Genomic DNA, 18,419 nt, shown 5'->3' with positions numbered 1-18,419 from the left:
CGCGGGACTCCCTGGCACACGCGGCTCCGCCAAACCAGGATCCCTGCAAGTCGCTGCCGGCTGGCAGCCCCGGCAGCACTGCTTTTGCTTACCAGGATATTTCTGCAGGTAACCAGAACAGCTCTTGCACACAGCCATGGGCAGCACGTAGGTAGATATTTACCCAGTAAAGGGAAAGAAACGTTCCTGCGTGGTACTTAATCAGCGAGCACGGTGCGATTGCAGCATTTCCAAAGAAGTTCAGAAATAACCGTGGATCCATGCGTGACTGACACTGGCTTTTCACCAGTGATTCAAGAAGACGGAGAGAAATAAAATGCACCAAATACGTAACACACTGAACCACGTGTGGGAGATTAACTGAAACCAGTGCTGATTGCCCCAGCCTCCTGCTCTGCGCTCCCCCATGGCAGCTCCCCCAAAAAACCTTTTTGATCTGGGCGGGGGGATTTGGGGATCGAACTCGGGGTGCGGTTGCACCCCCAGCAGGAGGGGATGTGGGGACACCTCTGCCCTCCCCGGTGCAGTTTTGGGTTCCAGCCCTTCTTCAGCTTTCCGGGCAATTCATCCTTGAGGTTTTTCTGCTTCAGCACGTTGCCAAGAGAGACAGTGACAGATAAAGGAGAACAGCTCCACATAACCTCGATTACCCAAGGATAATGAGGCCCAGTGCACCCTTAAGATATTGGTAATATTTGTATCTATTCAGCTTTTTCAGCACTAAAGGTAACCATTTATATCCATTAAAAGCAGACAACTGGATGGCAAGTGGAGCCCTGCCTGCACCTCAGCCCGAGCTGCCTCCTGACGGGCAGCATCTATCACGACATACCTGCCTGGAGATCTCTGCCCCTGCCTCGTGTCAGCATTTAGCTCCACAAATGCCATTACACTCCAACGAGCTGCTCTGATGCATCAGATTGGGGCTGGCTCGGAGAACCCACCCGCACCAGGATGCCCCGCGCTGCTCCTGCGCACTGGGTGCATGCGTGGTTTTGTGACATGGAGGCTATGCGAATCCTTGGGAACATCTTCTCTCTGCTTTCACAGTTTCCTTTCCAGCACACAAGGCAGCGTAACCCTTGATGCACCCTTGCATGCGATTAACAAGATGCTCAGAAGTTTTACACTTGCCAAGCTGCGAGTCTGCAAGAGCAAAAGGAAGTACAAGGCTCCGTCAAAACGCATCCAATGGAAAACAGTATCAAGATCACTTTTAATTATGGAGAAAACATTGTTAAGCAGATTAATCTCCAAAACAAATTCATGTTTGATGGTGGCAAGGCACCCAGTTGATTCGGATGGTTTGTACTGAGACCCTCTCACTACCTACGCAAACCAGGCCACCAGCCAGCACAAAACTTTTTGACGTGCACGATTAATTTAACCAGATGAAAAAGTCACATTATTTAGCCTAGGAGAAATAGAAAACAAAATGTATTGGTGTTAATTCCTTTTGTTAAGTGAAGACAGCGTAAGAAATAAAAAACAAAGCCAAAACCACGCACGCTACATTTGCTGATGTATTTCCCGAATAACTAGAGAACTTAGTAAGGAAAATAAGGAACAAACAAGCGAGCGCAGCCGAGGGGCGTGTTACCAATCTTTTCCCTTTCCCAGAGGTCACCAAATGTTTGATCAGCCCTTGTCAAGCTGCTCTCGGATGCGATCCGCTCCTCCCAGGTGAGTGTTTGGTGGGCGGATGGGGCTCGCTCTGGGTTTGCAGCCGGTTATCTGTCAGGGTGCAGGCAGGCACAGCCCCGCGCGCTGATTGTCATTCCTGCAGCACCACGAGCGCGCGGGCACAGGCAGCCGCCAGCCGGGGAGCGGGTGGGATGGCAATAACAATAATAAGTCTCCTATATTGCTTTCCGCCCATAGAATGTAATTGCTTCTGCAGAAGGAATTAAGCATCATAATGAAACGACTATAAAAAGAGACTTTGTTCTCCATCAACAGATCGCAAACGTCTTAGACTTTGTGTGCAAGGGCACCGCAGCCCCGCAGGGTGAGAGCGGCGAGCGTGGGGGCAGCCCCTGGCCCCCAGCGGGGGCAGCTCCAGGGGCTGATCCCCCTGCCCTGCTTTGCCCCCGAGGCAGCGCCCCGAAATAATGCTGCGGGCTCCTGGCCCTGGGCTGCCCGAGGCTGCTGAGCTTCGGCTGGCAGAGGTTGGGTGCACCAAGCGATAAACTCGACCCAAGTTTGCAGGCGCTTTCTGCCTTCCTGAACGCCTCATCTTTTGTTTTATTTCTGGTGTGTTGGCTGTGTTTCGCTCAGCTTGATTTCCACTCCTGGAAACCTGTATGAGGGTCTTATGAACATCGTGTACGGCTTCAGATCCACCAATAAGTCTCCCAAACCTGGAAAGGGAGGAAACAACTTCTAGAGAAGCTGCACATATCTGAAGGCAGTGGTTGCAATGCAGCAGGAGAAAAAAAAAAGAAAAAAACCTTGACCTGAAGAGGAAAAAACACAAGAATAAAATGCCTAAATAAAATAAAATAAATGATCTGAGTCAGCTGGAGCCTTGCACAAGCGGAGCAGCCCCAAGATTTTCACCCAGGATGGGCGCCAGAGCCTGCTCCTGGGCAGGAGCTGCGCATAGAGCAAAATCGAACTGCGGTTGTCACTGCATCCACAGCCCCTTTATTGACATTCTCGAAGAGCATCTCAGACACGTGTAAACTTGCCCTGCACTCTTCCATCGAGTGAGTTAATCCCCTGGCAATGACCAGGGAAGGTGCAGCTGGCTCTGCTGCCTGGCACGGAGGAGCCGCCGATGCCCTCACGCTCCCCGGGGCGCAGCCAGGCCGGGGCCAGATGGCTGCGGGAGCGGGGCCCTGCAAACGGCTCACATTTGTTTGGTCTCTTTTCCCTCCACAGCGCACAAATTCCTGCCCGAAGCGTCCTCTTGTTGTTCTCAGCCTGGGTTTTATTTCTTCATTTGTCACACACGCTTGGTTGCCGCATGAGACCTTTGCTAACCCGCCGGCCCTCCACCTCATCAACCCTGATTAGATGAGTTTTGTTCACGCCAGAGGTTCCCTAAAAAAAGGACCGAGAGCCCTGCTCGCTGTTGAGAACTCGTTCAAGCAGTACATTGCCCATTCATAGCCTCCTTGGATGCTGAAGAAGAATCTGTCCACTTAAAACAGGATTATTTCTGGGTGGCAAACCACAAAGTTAATTTGGCTCTAATCCCTTTAAATGGAACCAATTATTTGAGTGCTAATGACTCTTCTGGAGGTCTCTCCCAGTCCGTGCTGGCGAGGGCACTCGCAGGTTTGCCGGCGGAGCAGCCCTTCCTCCAGCACCAGCAGCTGCCACCATCGCACCTGATGCTGGCAGCAGGACCCGCGCCAGGAGGACGATGAGCAGTGGCACGAGCGCGCCCGCTCGGAGACATTTCTGCCCGCGGTACATGCCGCTGCATCCCTCCTTGCCAGCACCTCACCACGCATCCGCAGCCGATCATCCTCCTTAAGGTTAACATCTTTCGCTAGCAGCGTATATTACTTAACGGGTGACAGAATTATTACGGTCCCATAAATTACATCCCAAGGAGTGACTTTGGGAGCGTACTTGCTCAGGACCTTCTGGCCAAGGCGAGCTCAGTCTCAGGATGCCCTTCTCTAACCGCCCTAGGGAACAATTTTTCGCTTGTCTTTTTCCAGGCCTGGGGAACTGCACAAACTCTTTGAGCACCTACAAACGGGAGACGGGCAGACTGTCAGTGAGGAAGAGCTTACGGTGGTGGGGTGGCACTGGTGCTGGCAGCAGGGAGGGCGCGAGGGGGAGGCAGCAGCCGCGGGGCTGTGACCGACCCGAGTGGTCTCTGGCCCCCTGCAGCACCCAGCAGCCTGGAGCTGGCTTTGGGGACAGGACCACAAGCAGACCCCATGGAGATGGGGGGCACTGCGCAGGGACCGAGAAGCAGCCGCTCTGCCACATCCCCTCCTGCCGGCCTGGAGTCCCTTGCTGCCCACTTTTAGCAAGGTACAAGAATAAGCAGCTTTAATCATACCGTCCTCACTTGCTATTGCTAATATTATCGTCATTGTGATATTAAACCAGTTAATTCTTTCTCTGAATTTATTTGCTTTTGTTTTTGTACTCCCATGCTATAATTTTCAATTTAATTAGTTTCAGTGTTTCTGAGGGCAACAGGTCTCGGTTTATCTACGCGGCTAATAGCCCTAATTGTTTACCCTTTCTTCAGCAATATCTCATTAACTTTATGGGCCATCATTTCCACGGCATCTCCAGAATTAATTTCCTTACTATGCGAAGCCTGCTCCTAAAATCACCCCACTTTTTCTCCTCTAGACCTGCCTGACCTGGCCTAGGCTGGCAGCTCCTGCAGCGCAGCACGCAGACGGGCAGCCCCTGCCCCCCCTGTGCCCACAGGCAGCCGGGGCTGGGCGAGCGTCAGAGCTGCGGGAGGAAGCCGAGAGGCTTCGGTTGTTTCTTCTGCCGGCGTCAGGTCACAGGGGCAAGAGGAGCTTTGTTCCCCAAAGCGCACCTTTGATACATCTAACCAAGCAGACAGTTTAGGAGAGAACCCAAATTGGATCCCTCCTGAATACAAACATCACCAGCGCTGGGAATCGGCTGTGTCCCTGGGACGTGCTCCTGGGCAGAGCCCCCCCAGCTCCGCTCCCCACCCAGCTGAGCCAGCCACCTCGTAACTGATCGCTTTTCTCCTCCTTTCACATCTTTCTGAGGTTAATCCTGCTTTCTGCATCACCTCTCGCATCGCTTAAAGCTTTAGCGGTGCACCTCTGAGCTGGCCACCCACCTCCTCTGGCTGCCCACCATTTCCCCTTCAGAGTGGGAATTGGTCTACACGTGGCTGTGGATCCCGCAGGCACCTACACATGGCATTTCTGATAACACGTGGGGTTGTTCCTGTTACTTTTAACAGCTCAGATTCACTTTTCCTGTGGCGGAGGGCTCTGGCTGTTTCCCTTGGCTCCAGAGTGGGAAAAACTGGATCTGGGATGGAAAAGCTGGGGGGACTGAGAGCCTCACGGCAGTGCCGGCACAGCCAGGGTGGCACAGAGCTCCTCACCTGCTGGTGGAGCCAAAGCAGGGTGTGCAGGTACCTGGGCTGCCCCAACGCCTGCCTTCAGACCCCATTAATCGTGTCTCTAATGAGTTTGTGTTCACAGATGAGATGGCTTTGGCCGATGAGACGAATTGCAGATTATATCTCCCATTGATTGTTTCATCCCACTCGAATGATTTGTACCCAGGAAATGGGTCTGAATTCTCAGCTTAAATCAGGCTCGGAGAGCAGACTTGGCTCGCAGAGATATATTTTTTTTTCTGTTTTAATGATTACAGCGAGTTCAGATTTTTTCGTCCACGTTCCCAGCTTCGTGCTGAACTTCTCCTTCAGGGTCAATCCCGCTGCCTTCCTGCAGCCCCTCAAGCTCAGCCCCGTGCCCCCAGCTCCAGGGCAGGACAGAGCAGTGCTTGTGCTCCTGCAGGAGCGATGCTGTGCAGACACCTTCGGTCCCAGCCACAGTTTCCTCACCCCCAGATCGCTTTGTGAGCGGGGCCAGCCAGCCCAGCACCCCGCTAGCCAGACAGCGACCTGCTGGCAGCCACCACGCGTGGACCTGAATTATTGATAGGTACCCGGCTTCCAGCAGAGCCGGTGAGCGCGGCTCCCTTCCCAGCAGGCAGCAGATGGCTTTCAGGAAATTAACCGACCCCGAGCCCCCCACGCCGTTACAGCCGGACCCTCCTGCGCACGTCGTGCTTCGCTCCCAGCCCTCCGAGACCTGCCGCGTCAGGGCGAGGACTGCTTTAATTTTTCAGAGCCATCAAGGTGGCTTGGATAAATAGCTGGTGGGGAGCACCTAAGGGAATGAAAAGCGTGTCTAAGCTCCTCAGTCTCTTACAAGGTAATTTTGATAGTTTTGAGACTATCACTGGCATGCAAACTGTATAGGGGGTAACAAACACACGTACGTACAACATATGGAGACATACACATGAAGCACAAATTAGCCATATGTCCAAGCGTTGCTGCCAAATTTTATCTTTTTTCCTTTGGCCATTTTATTTTATTTTTTATCCTCCATGGGCTGCCACAGAAGGCGCCACTTTTCTCCACGTCCCCATCACAGCGCCACTTCCTCTCTCTTTTCCCAAGGGCAAGTTTGAGTTGTTCCCTGGCTGCTTCTACTTAAATATTTTTGCAATTGCATTCCGGATTGTCCAGAGAACCAGCATTCCCCCAGAACAAGAGAAGGCGGCTGGGCAGGGCAGGGGGCTGCTGCTGCAGGCAGGGTGGTGACTCCCCAGCACCCTGCCCGCGTGCCAGGCTCGAGCTTGCCCTGCCTTCGAGACGCACCAAGCGATGCCTTGTCGAGCCACAGAAACATGGGCGAGAGTTAACGGGCACGGAGCCGGCGCAGAGATGCGATACGGTTTGGGAAAGCTGGAGGTGCTCCGGGGGCACATCGGAGCGCGAGCCAGAGAGGAGAGCGGAGGCTTCTGGAAGAGAGCCCGCGCGAGGGCGGCGGTGTTTCTCTAACCCCGTATTGACTTTGGCTTCCAGAATCAATTTTCTTTATTAGCTGATGAATCTCTTCAAAAGACTTTCTGTACTGAATCTAGATAAATTATTTAAGCAGTAAATTCTTTCCACTCTAGCACCGTTACAGTGCGGTGATTTAATAGGGAGGAGTAGTAGAGAGGTTTAGGGACAAGGTCACTGCGAGCAGAACATCTGAGCATTAATAGGTTTGCTAAAAGTGATTGTACAGCTAGGAACTAGTGTAAAACAGAAGCAATTATTAAGAAACAGGTATTCAGCAAAATACTGGGATTAGCAGTGAATATGAGGAGCAAGTCATAGGAGACGATAGTCTTAATTATTTATGCAAACAAATTGCTGTGGATGAGAGGAGAGCACAGTATTTGATTTCAGCAAGAGTAGGCACTGCATGCCAGGTAGGGCTGCTGCCTGCAAGAGCCAAGCTGTGCCGGTGGGCACATGCCTGGTGCCTCTGCATGGGCTGCGGGCACCACCATTTGCTAATTCTCACCTAATTGTCACAGGGGGCTGGGTCAGAGGTTGCTCAGCTCCACCGCCTCCCCCAGATCCCCTGCACACCTCTCGTTTGTTTTGCAAATCAGGCTTCACGCGCTCGTCTGGGAGCTTCGAGGCCAGAGCTAACATAAGAGCGAAGAAATAAGAAATAATTCTCCCTTTGAGAATAATGCTGGCTCGCGAGGTCAGAGAATTCAAACATATTTATAGCCAGCAAAAGGAAATGATCGTGTTAAATGGCAGCTGAAGTATGCGGAGACCCGACAAGAATGGCTGGCTGCGGCCATTCATTACGGTACCAGGAAGATAATTACGGAGCGAAGTATTCAGATCCTGGGCATTTTGGACCACAATCCTTCTCAAAAGCCCACTCTGGAGATCAAAAGGCTAATGCATATTTTCTGCAGAACAAAACTGTAAATCAAAAGCTAAGTTCAGGTTTAAGAGGCGTTCTCCTTGGGTGAAGGTGGCACAGAAATGCTGCTCAATGCAGGGACGTGAGACCCTGGGAGCACTGGGGCCTGGGTTCAGCACGTCCTGCCCCAGAGGAGAGCGGTGCTGCCGCCCATGGGGCCAAACCAAGCACCTGGCCCTGTGCTTCCCTGCAAAAATCACACCTCGGCAGCTTCGACCTGGTTCCAATACCCAGCTATACATAGCAAGTTCAATTAAGATGCCCAGACAAAAGAGATTTTGCCACCTCACCTGTGCAAGCACCGTGCTCTTCCACAAGGCTGCAAGAGGCAGGCTGAGGGGTGGGTGCAGACAGGCAGAGGCACCCCCGTGGCTCTGCGAGGGGGCTCCAGGCACCCACAGGGGGCTGCACCCCAGCACATGGGCAGTTTCCTCTTCCTCCTCCTCTTTTCCACCCCTAGCCCTTCTGCCCACGCAGGATTCCAGGACTACTGTTATCAGGGTGAAGCAGGTTAGGGCTATTCTCAGGGAGCAAAGCCCAAAGCAGCCACTCAGGGACTGACAGTGGAGCTTTCCTGACCAGTTCTCCAAAACGTGGGTGGCCCATGTCTGGGGAGATCCCTGCAGCCTCCCAGCCCTGCTCCTCTCCATGCACATCTGCTTCTCCCATCTCTGACTCCAGAACCTGCTGATGCTTTCAGACCTGAGCTAAAGTTATAGCCCCTCTGCTGAAACAAAAAACCTGTTTTCCAGCAAAATCATCCCCTCCATTTGCTATTCAGCTTGTGCTTGCAGCAGATCCATATTCAGGACCAAGTACTATTAGTACCTTTGCATTCATTTTTCATGCGTGTTCCATAAACAAAGTGAACACAAACAAAACATTCAGCCAAATGAGGCCAAAGGCACCGCTGTCTCAGTATGATCCACAGCCGCAATTATCACCTTCAGGGAAAGCAGTCCAGCTCCACGCCACCTCCCAGCCCTCCTCACTCACCCACCAGACAGCAGCAGCAGCTCCAGCCTGCCCCAGCTCACGGCTCAGACTGGTTCAAGGCTCTCCATCGGGGTAACAGCCGAGGCAGTCTAACTGATGGAGGAAAGCCACAGTGCTCCCACAGCTGCTACTTTGACTGCTGGCTTAATGCAGCCGTTAAACCCCATTTTTTGTTAAATGGCTTCAGTGGAAGTGAATGCAAGCATTTGACCTGCAAGTACTTACCTAGCCGACTCTGAAATAGGCAGTGTAACTGCTGTCAGCTGGGTTTACACAGGCTTTTGATCAAGATCCCTTAACAGGAGACATCTGCTGAGCACATGGGGCTGTCAGCACAGTCCCTGACCGCAGAGAGCAGAGCTCAGCACCCGGCTGCTGCCTGACCTTGCATGTGTGGGTGTTTTGCCAAGCACTGTCAGTCTCCAGGCACTGGTGCAGCCAGTCCAGCACTGCCTGCTGCACTGTGCAGCACCGGGTGCATCCACAGCATCGCCTGCACTGCATCCACCACATCGCCCGTGCCTGTATCCGTGCCCCGCTGCTCCCTTTCCTCCTCTGCCCCAGCAGAGGCAGGCACCAGGGGGCCATTAAGGAACACATCCACGCTCCTCTCCACCCTGAGAGCAGCAGGGGTTCAGAACCAACGCGCATCGAAGGAATACATTTAAAAGTATACGCATCTCTGGTTGTGTACATCAAACCCAATTTATTCCGAAGCAGCAGCCCAGACATGCTTGCAGAGGCTTTGAGAGCGTGTTTATCAGCCAGGCTACCTGGGAGATCATTGCCATTGATTGCCATGTCATTGTCACTTCTGGACACAAAAGAAGGCCAGAGGGACTGAGATTACATTAGCAGAAGTAAACTGCACACGATGTGGAGCTGAGATTTCGCCGGGGAGGGCCAGGTACACCTCTGGGTCATGCAGAGAGCACGACGCTCGGGGGGGAAGCAGCCGTCAGCGCTGCTGCATTCTGGAGAACAAAGTATAATGATGTGATCTGCCAGAGCCCTTTAATGGTATTGTTATTTATTTATGGATTTCTATAGTGCCACCTACAAGGAGAACATAGTTTTTTCAAAGCGGAGAAAAGAAAATCCCACCTGATGGAAACAGAAACAGAGCAAATGTTCAAAGGGAAAAAAAAAAAAAAAAAAATGTAGGCTTCTTTGTGGAGAGCTGGAGAAAAGGCAGTCTCAGATGAGTTGAGGGCTGGAAAACCCTCTCCCCCATAGGAAATTAAAGAGCTCGGTCTATTGAGCTTGTCAGAATAGGACTGAGGGATGACCTGGACCCTTTCTGAGAGTACCTGCACAGGAAGGACATGGCAGGGCTTTCAGCTACAGGAGAGTAGAGCAAGAACCAAGAGATGGGAATTAAAGCTAGTTGTTTAAAAGGCCTTTTTTTTTTTTTTTTTTTTAATAGCAGCATGGGCATTTAATGATGTCGAGAGAAATGGTGGACTCTTGGTATTTCCAGCCCAAGAAGGATGCTCAGGGTGGGAAGTAATGAGACTGGACCACGTGTTGTAAATGGCAGCCCCTGCCCAGGCTGGCAGAAGCTTGGTTTTGGCACCGTCCCACACGCCAGCGCCAGCCCTTGTGCCAGCAGCAGGATCTGGGGGGAACGTGGCCCCTGGAAAACCCTACACGGGGTCCTGCAGTGCCACCACCCCGCAAGGGGGAAAAACAGCACAGCAGCCAGAGAGGGACTGGCGCTGAGAGGTGCGAAGGCCTTTTATCGTTATTCTGAATCATTATTACTGATCTTGAACTCCTGGATGCAGCTGTTTATCAGCAGATCTCAAAGTACTTTATAAAGGAGGTCGCTATCATTGTCCCCTTTTTTGCAGACAAGGAAATTGAAGTCAGCTGGAATTGCCGGTGCTTAGCCCTTTGAAAATGAGGCCCTAAATAACCGAGACTGCAGGGGATTTGAGGGAGGCAGGATATAATAACCTGAGTGGGAAGTTGTCCAGGGCAGCAGAACGGACACTGCAGCTCAGGAGAGGCATCTCGCAATATTTAATGGTGGCAAACAGCAGTGCCACGAGCAAGCTCCCTGCACCCGAAGGGCAGGAGCAGCAGCGGAGCCTGGGCCAGCTCCTGTACCTTGGCTGGGTGCCTGCCCCTGGCCCAACATGGCCCAGTACAGCCCAGTGTGGCCTACCATGGCCCAGCACAGCCCAGCACATCCCAGCACAGCCCAGCACATCCCAGCATGGCCCAGCATGGCCCAGCACAGCCCAGCGCGGCCTACCATGGCCCAGCACAGCCCAGCATGGCCTAGTACATCCCAGTACATCCCAGCACGACCCAGCACATTCCAGCACGGCCCAGCACAGCCCAGCACAGCCCAGTATGGCCCAGCACAGCCCAGCATGGCCCAGCACATCCCAGCACAGCTGGTGGAGCAGCAGCAAGGCAGTGGGGCAGCAGGACAGGCTCCTGGAGAATTACCAGGAGTAATTTCACCACTGAAATTTCTCTCAGTGCAATTTCACCAAGGGCATTGCCGTCGCTGTGGGCTTTGGCTGGTTGTCTGCTTGCTCACTGCATTTCCAGCTGCCTCTGTGTGTGTTTGCAATGTGCAGGCTTTCGTTTTGACGGCTGGACAAAAGCTGTCTGCGGCCTGCGATGCTGCAGTGATAAGTAACAGGAGGCACAAATTAGAACAAATAAATCTGAATCAAATTCAATTCCTTGTGCAATCACCAAGATCAAGATGCCAAAGTGCACCCACGATAAATTAAAAGCCCGTGAGAAGGCAGTCGAAGTTGCTTCCCAAGCAGGGTGGCCGCTGTTCAAAAGGCATTTATTCTCCGCAGAGCGGGCTGGAGCCATGCAGGCCTAGCAGCATGAGCTTTCCCTTCGCCGCCCAGAAAGCTTTGTGCCACCTGAAGGCCCCTTCTGGCAGACACAGAGACCTCACACTGCCCTGCTGAGACGTCTCTGCCTCGCGTGCCTCTGCCCTGGCACCCACAGCCGTGCCACCAGCACAACCCGCAGCAGCCAAGCTGCAGCGCACCCAGGGCCTGCTCCAAAAGCAGCAGCACACCAGGGGTGATGTTTACCCTCTTCAAGGAGCAAAAAGTTGCATAATCTTATGGAAAAAAAAAAAATCAAATCTGTGTATTTCAAAAGGCATTCATGAAGATAAACAAGCAGGATGCTTTCTCGGTATTACATCCCCTTTCACGTTCCTTTAGCCATTAAGTGAATTCTGTTTGATCAATGAAGCTGCCTTTGCCACAGGGCACAAAATAAGTGGCATAAAGTAACGGAGGGGAAAAATTTACCGCCGTTAGAGATAAGCAGAACTGTCTTCTGCAGCTTAAGCAGTTACCAGTAGCTGCGTCCACTTCTTTGCTACGGGGCACTTACCTGTTTATTGATTCGGTGCTTTGTGTGTGCTTTTTGCTTTTTCACCTCCCAGCTGCTGTTTGGATTTTATTGGATTCTTGCATTTAAAATTACAAGCAGGTACTTTGAATTGGCATTAGCTCTTTAAATATGTGCTGCATCTTCGTGTGTCATGCCAGCACGAGCCAAGCACATCAGAAGCTGCTAGATAATAGGCAATTACTGTTCTTAAACAGACGAGGCATTCACAGGGAGAATGGGCTGCATCTTAAATCATCCATAAATTCCTTAATAGTGCTTCTATTAATACCTGGTTTCTGGCGCATTCCAAATTATTGCGTTCCTTATCAAACCACCGCCTTTCCTCAGCAAATCAGTGCTCCTGGGCAGGAGAGAGGCGAAGGCAGGAGCCGGAGCGGGGCTCAGCAGGGGCAGCCCCAGCAGCACGGCCCTGCGCCATCCTGCGATGCTCCCCTTCGCCTTTTTGGTCAGACTTTACCCCAGGGACTCGGCTCGAACTTTCTCGTGGCACTGCCAAGGGAGCAGCCTCCTTTGGTGGAGGCTGGACAAGAAGTGCACCTTCCTGGGGGTGCCCTGGCCGCTGCAGCTCGCAGGTGTCGGAGGAGCCGAGCGGAGCTGCTGAGGTTTGGGCTCCCCATGGGCACTCGCGGCGCTGGCAGCGGAGCAGCAGCCACGCGCTGCGCGTGAGCCGGGTTGTAAACGCCGCCCGTCCTCCCTCTCGAACCATTACGCACTCCGGGAGAATGAGAATGTACAATCCATGTCTCATTAAATTTTTTTGAAATATTATCCTTTTCTTCTTCCCTGCATTTTCCTCCTATTAAGCAGAACTTGTGCTTTCTTTGGAGAATACAAGTGATTTGTTTCCATAACAACACCTCTCCTCCGCCGCTGCGAGTGCCCCCGCCTCCCTCGCCCTGCTTTGCCCCTCCGAGCCCGCAAAGCCCCCGGCCGGGGGGTCACATCCCTGGCGAGGGCAGGACCCCAGCGCCATGTGTCTGGAGCCCTGCCCCACTGCAGCTCCTGGCCTGGGTTTTGGGTAAGGACTTGCTCATGCCAGCATGGGACCGAAGATGGGGCTGTCACAGGTTTCCCCACGGGCAGATCTTGCTCCAGCTGCTGTCATGGATTTTGTCGATCTCTTCGGCAGCAGAATGATGCACACCTAGGGGTGATATCCAAGCCCATGCTGGAGCTGGTGGCAAGGGTCCCCGCGTGCAGCATCCCCTCCTCAGCTCTCTCCTTCCCACTTTTCACCTTCGAAGTGCCGAGTCAACTCGTTTTCCCAGCACACCGCCGTTCCTTACCTATGGCTTAATCCCAATTGCACCAGATTCTTCAACGCTGGTAGCTCTGGAATTTTTTTTGTTGTTGGCTTTGAAAGCTCCCCGAACCTCAGGGGGAAAATATTGCTAGAGGAACTTCCTCCTGCACAGAACTGGTGAGAGGTTGTTAATGTTGCTGTCTGTTATAAATTCTCTGTCCTGCTCCTGGAACCTTGCTGTGCTATGATATAACCTTGTTATGTTAACACGAAAATTAAACACAAGAGATGAATCTGCTAAATTGGATTCACCTACGTAGATCAAAATCGCTCCAGCACCAGCAGCAGGGCTAAAGCCAAGCCAGCACTGTGAGGGAGCTCAGCTCAGCCTCTCAGAGAGGAATTCGGGACAAATCCCTGTAAACAGCTGTTTGCAGCTGAAGGCTGAGCACTGTCTGCTGCTCAGGGGGTTTGCAAACGTAAACCAAAATCTAATTACAACAATGGGCACATCCTGAGGGAACAGAAAGGGCCCGGGGAGCTCCCACATCCTCTTCCCACCTTGGCAGGGTCCATGAGTGGGCAGCAGCGTGGGACCCCCCGAGCTCAGCGCGGCCCCGCAGCCCCCTCCTCGGGGAGGCACCCGCCAGCTCCTCAGCAGCAGAGGGCGAGAAGCTGCCCGTCAAGGGAAGACGAGATTGAATGCTGCCAGATAATTACCATGCGTGTTAATTCCCATTCTTTCTTTCCATGCAAGACTGATTTATTTATCAAATAAACTCGCTTCACCCGTCTCCTTGCCCTCTTAGTATTCACTTTCTGAAAGTCTTGCCGTGATTTGGCCATTGCTAAGGTGGAAACACAAAAATAGCTCGCATGCTTGAATGCTTAGCAGGGCAACATTTGGAATTGCAGAATTAACCAACAACCGAGCAAATTTTGAATGAAAAATGTGATGTGAAATTGAAACTTTGGTTGATTGCATTCACAAGCTGTCGCGCAGGGAAGGAAGACAATCTCCGGTGATTTATGCAACCTGGCAGCGCTGCACGGGTTTGGAATATTCCTAGCGAACTGATTGGAAACACTCCCTCAGCCCGGGAATCGGTCTGCAGAGACCTTTGTGGCAGTTCTGAACCACAAGTCCCTGCAGGAGCAGAGCTGCTGGTTCACACACCGTACCCGAAGGGAACGCCCGATGCATCGCTCTGTGCTCTCACAGATCCAAGTCTCCAGTGAGCTCCAACAGCTGAGACAATTAAGTCTTCATCTGTGTGTCTGGACATTCGTTTGGGATCGACCACCCAACCTTAAAGTGTTCCGAGCATCCCTAAGGAGAGTTCAGGATTTTGTGTCTGGGGTTGTTCCAGGGTCCAGGCTCTTCAAGTCTATGAGAAGTTTCTCAAGCCCCAGCCCCTGGGCTTACCTTTTAAATTCTGCTGTTCAATTCTCCTCCAGCTGCCTACTGGAGGCCACCGAAAGCCGCAGACACCACTGAGTGTCCTTGGTACCTGCACTCCCACGGCAGCCTGAGGCAGCTGGAAATCTCGCTCACGTCCCACAAAGCCACTGAAACTCAGTTGCTGTTGATTCATGGCAGGTGTTTTTTTTTCTTTTTTTTCTTTTTTCCAGAAATTAGTCATATATGGAGACAGTGTCCCACCCTTGTGAATATCCCTTACACGATTTGACTCCACCATGTCCATAAATGAAATTAAAATGCAGTTAAAATGGATTTCTTAAATGGATTTGTAAAAGCTTTTGACGAACGAAGCACTTTATTCCTCTAACTCTTTTTACAGCATCTATTCATGCTTTTCCTTCCACCATGAACTTTTAACGACTTGCAATTTTTTCCCAAACTGACTCATTTTTAACCCCCAGGAGAGGCCCTCACAGCGCGGTTTGAACCCCATCGTGCAGCCAGGCAGGGGCACTGCTGGGACCGGCGCCTGTCCTGACCCGGGAGCACAGTGGGAGCAGCCGGACGGCAGCTTGAAAACCACAAGATGTTGTTACTGTGATGTTAATTGCTATACCATGCTATAATGCACCACATATTATATGATGCCGTAGGGCAGGGCAGGGTCCCCACCGCGGTGCTGCCCCACTCGCTGCAAGTGCATGGGCAGGAGGCGAGGTCCGGCTGCTCGAGGCCGTGGCACTGAAATAAAGATGATTAAGGAGATTTTCCAGCCTCTTCTTTTTTTTCCTCTCCTCAGTAAATGTCATGCTTCAGGGGAGTATAGCCAAGAAAAGTTCAAAGTAATAATATCAGAAATCTGCTTCTCTTTTCCTTTTGACATTTTATTGTGATATGAAATAGCAGGGGATAAAAGCTCTAATGGGGATATTTGGTTCTTTCTTTCAGTGAGCATTTTAAATGCTGGCTGGTTATGACTCACATTTATTATGATATATGCAAATCTTTAAGGGCCTCATTCACAAAGCCAAGGCAGCTACAGACGCTCTTGCATGGAATTTACTGTATGTGAGGAAAAGCCTTAAGGATTATTACTTGTGCCCAAAGTCCCTGCTTTTCACCAGCCCTGCAGTCAGCGTGCTGCCAGCCCCGCCACGGGTGTCCTGAGCATTTCCCACTCTCCCCCCGGGACCTGGGGCTGGGGTTGGAGCCCACCACGCCGTGCCTGCCCCTCTGCTGCAGGGTTCGTGTTCACCCCGTGGGCAGCTGCATACCGAAATGCTCTCCTTCCACTTTGCTTTCTGTCGGAGCAAATAGCTGCCCCCCACACCCACTTTTCGCAATCAAAACCCGAACTTCTTCTCCTTGGACTGCTTTGATGATATTTCTGTGTTGACTTTAAACCAGAAATTCCAATTCGATAAACAATGGTGAGTAACGGGGCTATAAAATACAACTTTAATAATATTTAGCCGGTAATGGGCAAGGAGTCTTGTTGATTTGTGATGGAGAAAAAAGGGTTGTTTAAAAAAAAATAATAAAAAAATTCAATTTCACATTGAATTCTACCCTAATTAGAAGCTATTATTGCTCTCCAACAAATAATCTTCTGAACTAAGTCCATTCCACAGAGAGTGATCAAAGGGTGATTTAATTAAATTTTCATGTTTAATTTTCCTTTTTCATTTCTGCCATTTTACTTGTCCCCCCGCAGCTGCCGTCGGAGGATGGATGGCAGCAGCCAGGGCTGGTTCCCTGCCATCCCCGGCCCAGCACCGCTGGTGCTGAGACCCCACGGCCAGGGCAGCCGGGAGCAGCCAGCGCCTGCACGCCACCTTCCTCGTGGCATCTTGGTTTTGGTTGTCTGGTCTGCAGCCAGCTTAAATGTTATGCTTAATTTAGAGCAATAACTCTTAAATTATGAATTGTCTGCTGTAACTATAAATTATACATTTTGGAGATGAATATTCAGGTCCTAATTCACAGCAGCAGATGTGATATGGAGATGTTCGCAGGCAGAGACGGTTCGAAGCCGTGGTTTGGTTTGGTTTTCCCGGGACAGCCGTCCCCATCCAACCTCCCCCTGCAGCGTGGGAGCCCCGAGGATGCGGGATGGGGCCAGGAGGGGCTGGGGGGTCCCACACTGCGGGGGATCCCAGCAGGAACGGGGGGACCCTGCCCCAGGTTGATATTGCTGGCCATTGCCGTGCTCAGCTCAGGTACCCCGAGTTTGTCTCCTCTGCACCTTCAAGGGACTGGGTTTTGTTTTCGCAGACAATGCTGGCAGAAAACAGCATTCAAGGCCGAGCCAGGGAGGTTTATAACGAGCCACATCTCGCAGCTCTGCACACAAACTGAAAGGACAAAACCCACGCGTGTGGCGCTGCTGGGCCCACCGCAGCGAGCTGGAGCACGTCAGGTACACGTCTGCCCCACAGGTCATCAGTGGGGATAGAGCTTCACAACAAACACTGAATAATTCATAGCCCAGGGCAAACCTGGCTGTGAGCGCTCCAGGAGCAGAAAAACCCGGTTGCTTCCAGCCCATATGTTAGCACCGAGCTGGCTCCCGGGGCTCGGCGCTCCCCCAAACACCGCTTCCTGCAGAGGAGGGTGCAGCTGGCTCCCCAAAACGCAGCACACCGCTTCGCCCGTGTTTTGTTCATCTCAGGGTACAGCAAAGGGAGCTCCCTGATGAAAAAGCAGTGACCCCAAAGTGTCTCCAGCGAGCCATGGGCACGCAAACGGCACGCACAAGTCGTGTCCTCGGGAACGTGGCTGAGAGGATAAGGCAAGAAATCCCAGGGAGCATAATGCTGCCATTAAAGTTTCATATTCAGATTGTCTTTCTTCAGAGGAGAAAAACCTGGAGCATCTGTGCAGAGGTTTCCTTCACAAGTGCCACTGGAGAAGAGCAAAACCACCAGCAAATATCATCTGAAAGCCCTTCCCCGGAGCCCTTCGAGGAGCACCTCAGCGCGCCGCGCTCGGCTGTGATAAGGCATTGACTGGGGGAACGGCATCCACGCTTCATCAGGAGATAAGTCTTTGTTCGTATCGATCCCCTGCTCAGAGGTCCCACACTTCACTGCTTCTGGTTTTGGTTTTAGCCGCAGCCACGGGAGGCTTCGCCACCAGCATTTCTCAGCAATAGGTTGCAGGTGCCCGGGGCTGGGGAAAACGTGGTGCTGGGGGCACGGATCCGTGCTCCATCAGACAACTTTTTCCATGTCCAATTTGTGTTTACAAGGAAAAAGTATATTGCCGATTAGCGGAAAACACATATGCTCTTCTCCGAAATTAGGCGTTCTGACTCCAGCCAGAGCTGTTGTTCCAGCTGGCATTTCACTGACAGGAAAGGCAGTGTAAAGCGAGAGTCTCCCTGCTTCGCAGTCTGATGTTACTAAAGAATTCATCAAAGTGACAAGGCTACAAAAGCCACACATTACCGCTCCACCATTCCCTTGCCACTCACTGGAAAATAATGCCTGTGCCAGGTTGCATATGATCTGTTTCAATTCTTTTTTAATTTCCAATGTGTTAGTAAAACTCTGACACTAAGAGAAAAAAAATCATGCAAAATAGTTTCTAAAACTCCTGTTCTGTTAAAAAGCTCTCCTGCTATGAATACGCAATATCTCCTGTAGCAACTGCTAAGTTAGCATGCTTTTAGACAAGACACATTTACATACAAATACGATTTCAGCTCCATATCTACACAGATAGAGTTCTTCTTTCTTCCAGCTGCTGATTGATGCTGCTGCTCCTGTTGTGGACGCTCACCTTAAGACGTATGTTGGCATGCATCTGTGTCATCAGACCACGTTCAAGGGTTGTGGTCTGCTCGCTGTGATATTTCTCCCCCTTTTTT

At 51.7% G+C, this 18,419-nt stretch overlaps 2 protein-coding genes across 2 annotated transcripts in view; both read right to left on the bottom strand.

The window, feature by feature from the left end:
- The window catches only part of AJAP1 (adherens junctions associated protein 1), a 74,606-nt gene extending 66,177 nt beyond the window's left edge, over nt 1-8,429 (bottom strand). The window contains exon 1 of the mRNA XM_066982160.1: nt 7,772-8,429. Coding sequence (XP_066838261.1) covers nt 7,772-7,902 — 131 coding nt within the window. The 5' untranslated portion in view covers nt 7,903-8,429. The remainder of the gene's footprint in view (nt 1-7,771) is intronic.
- Nucleotides 1-18,419, bottom strand: part of KCNAB2 (potassium voltage-gated channel subfamily A regulatory beta subunit 2) — a 289,172-nt gene that overhangs the window by 260,330 nt on the left and 10,423 nt on the right. The gene's annotated exons all lie outside the window — the stretch shown is intronic.

The sequence above is a fragment of the Anser cygnoides genome, chromosome 23 (genome assembly GCF_040182565.1).
Source record: "Anser cygnoides isolate HZ-2024a breed goose chromosome 23, Taihu_goose_T2T_genome, whole genome shotgun sequence".
Lineage (NCBI taxonomy): Eukaryota > Metazoa > Chordata > Aves > Anseriformes > Anatidae > Anser > Anser cygnoides.
Note: the sequence above shows the minus strand (reverse complement) of the source record. Positions and strands in the feature narration are given on the sequence as shown.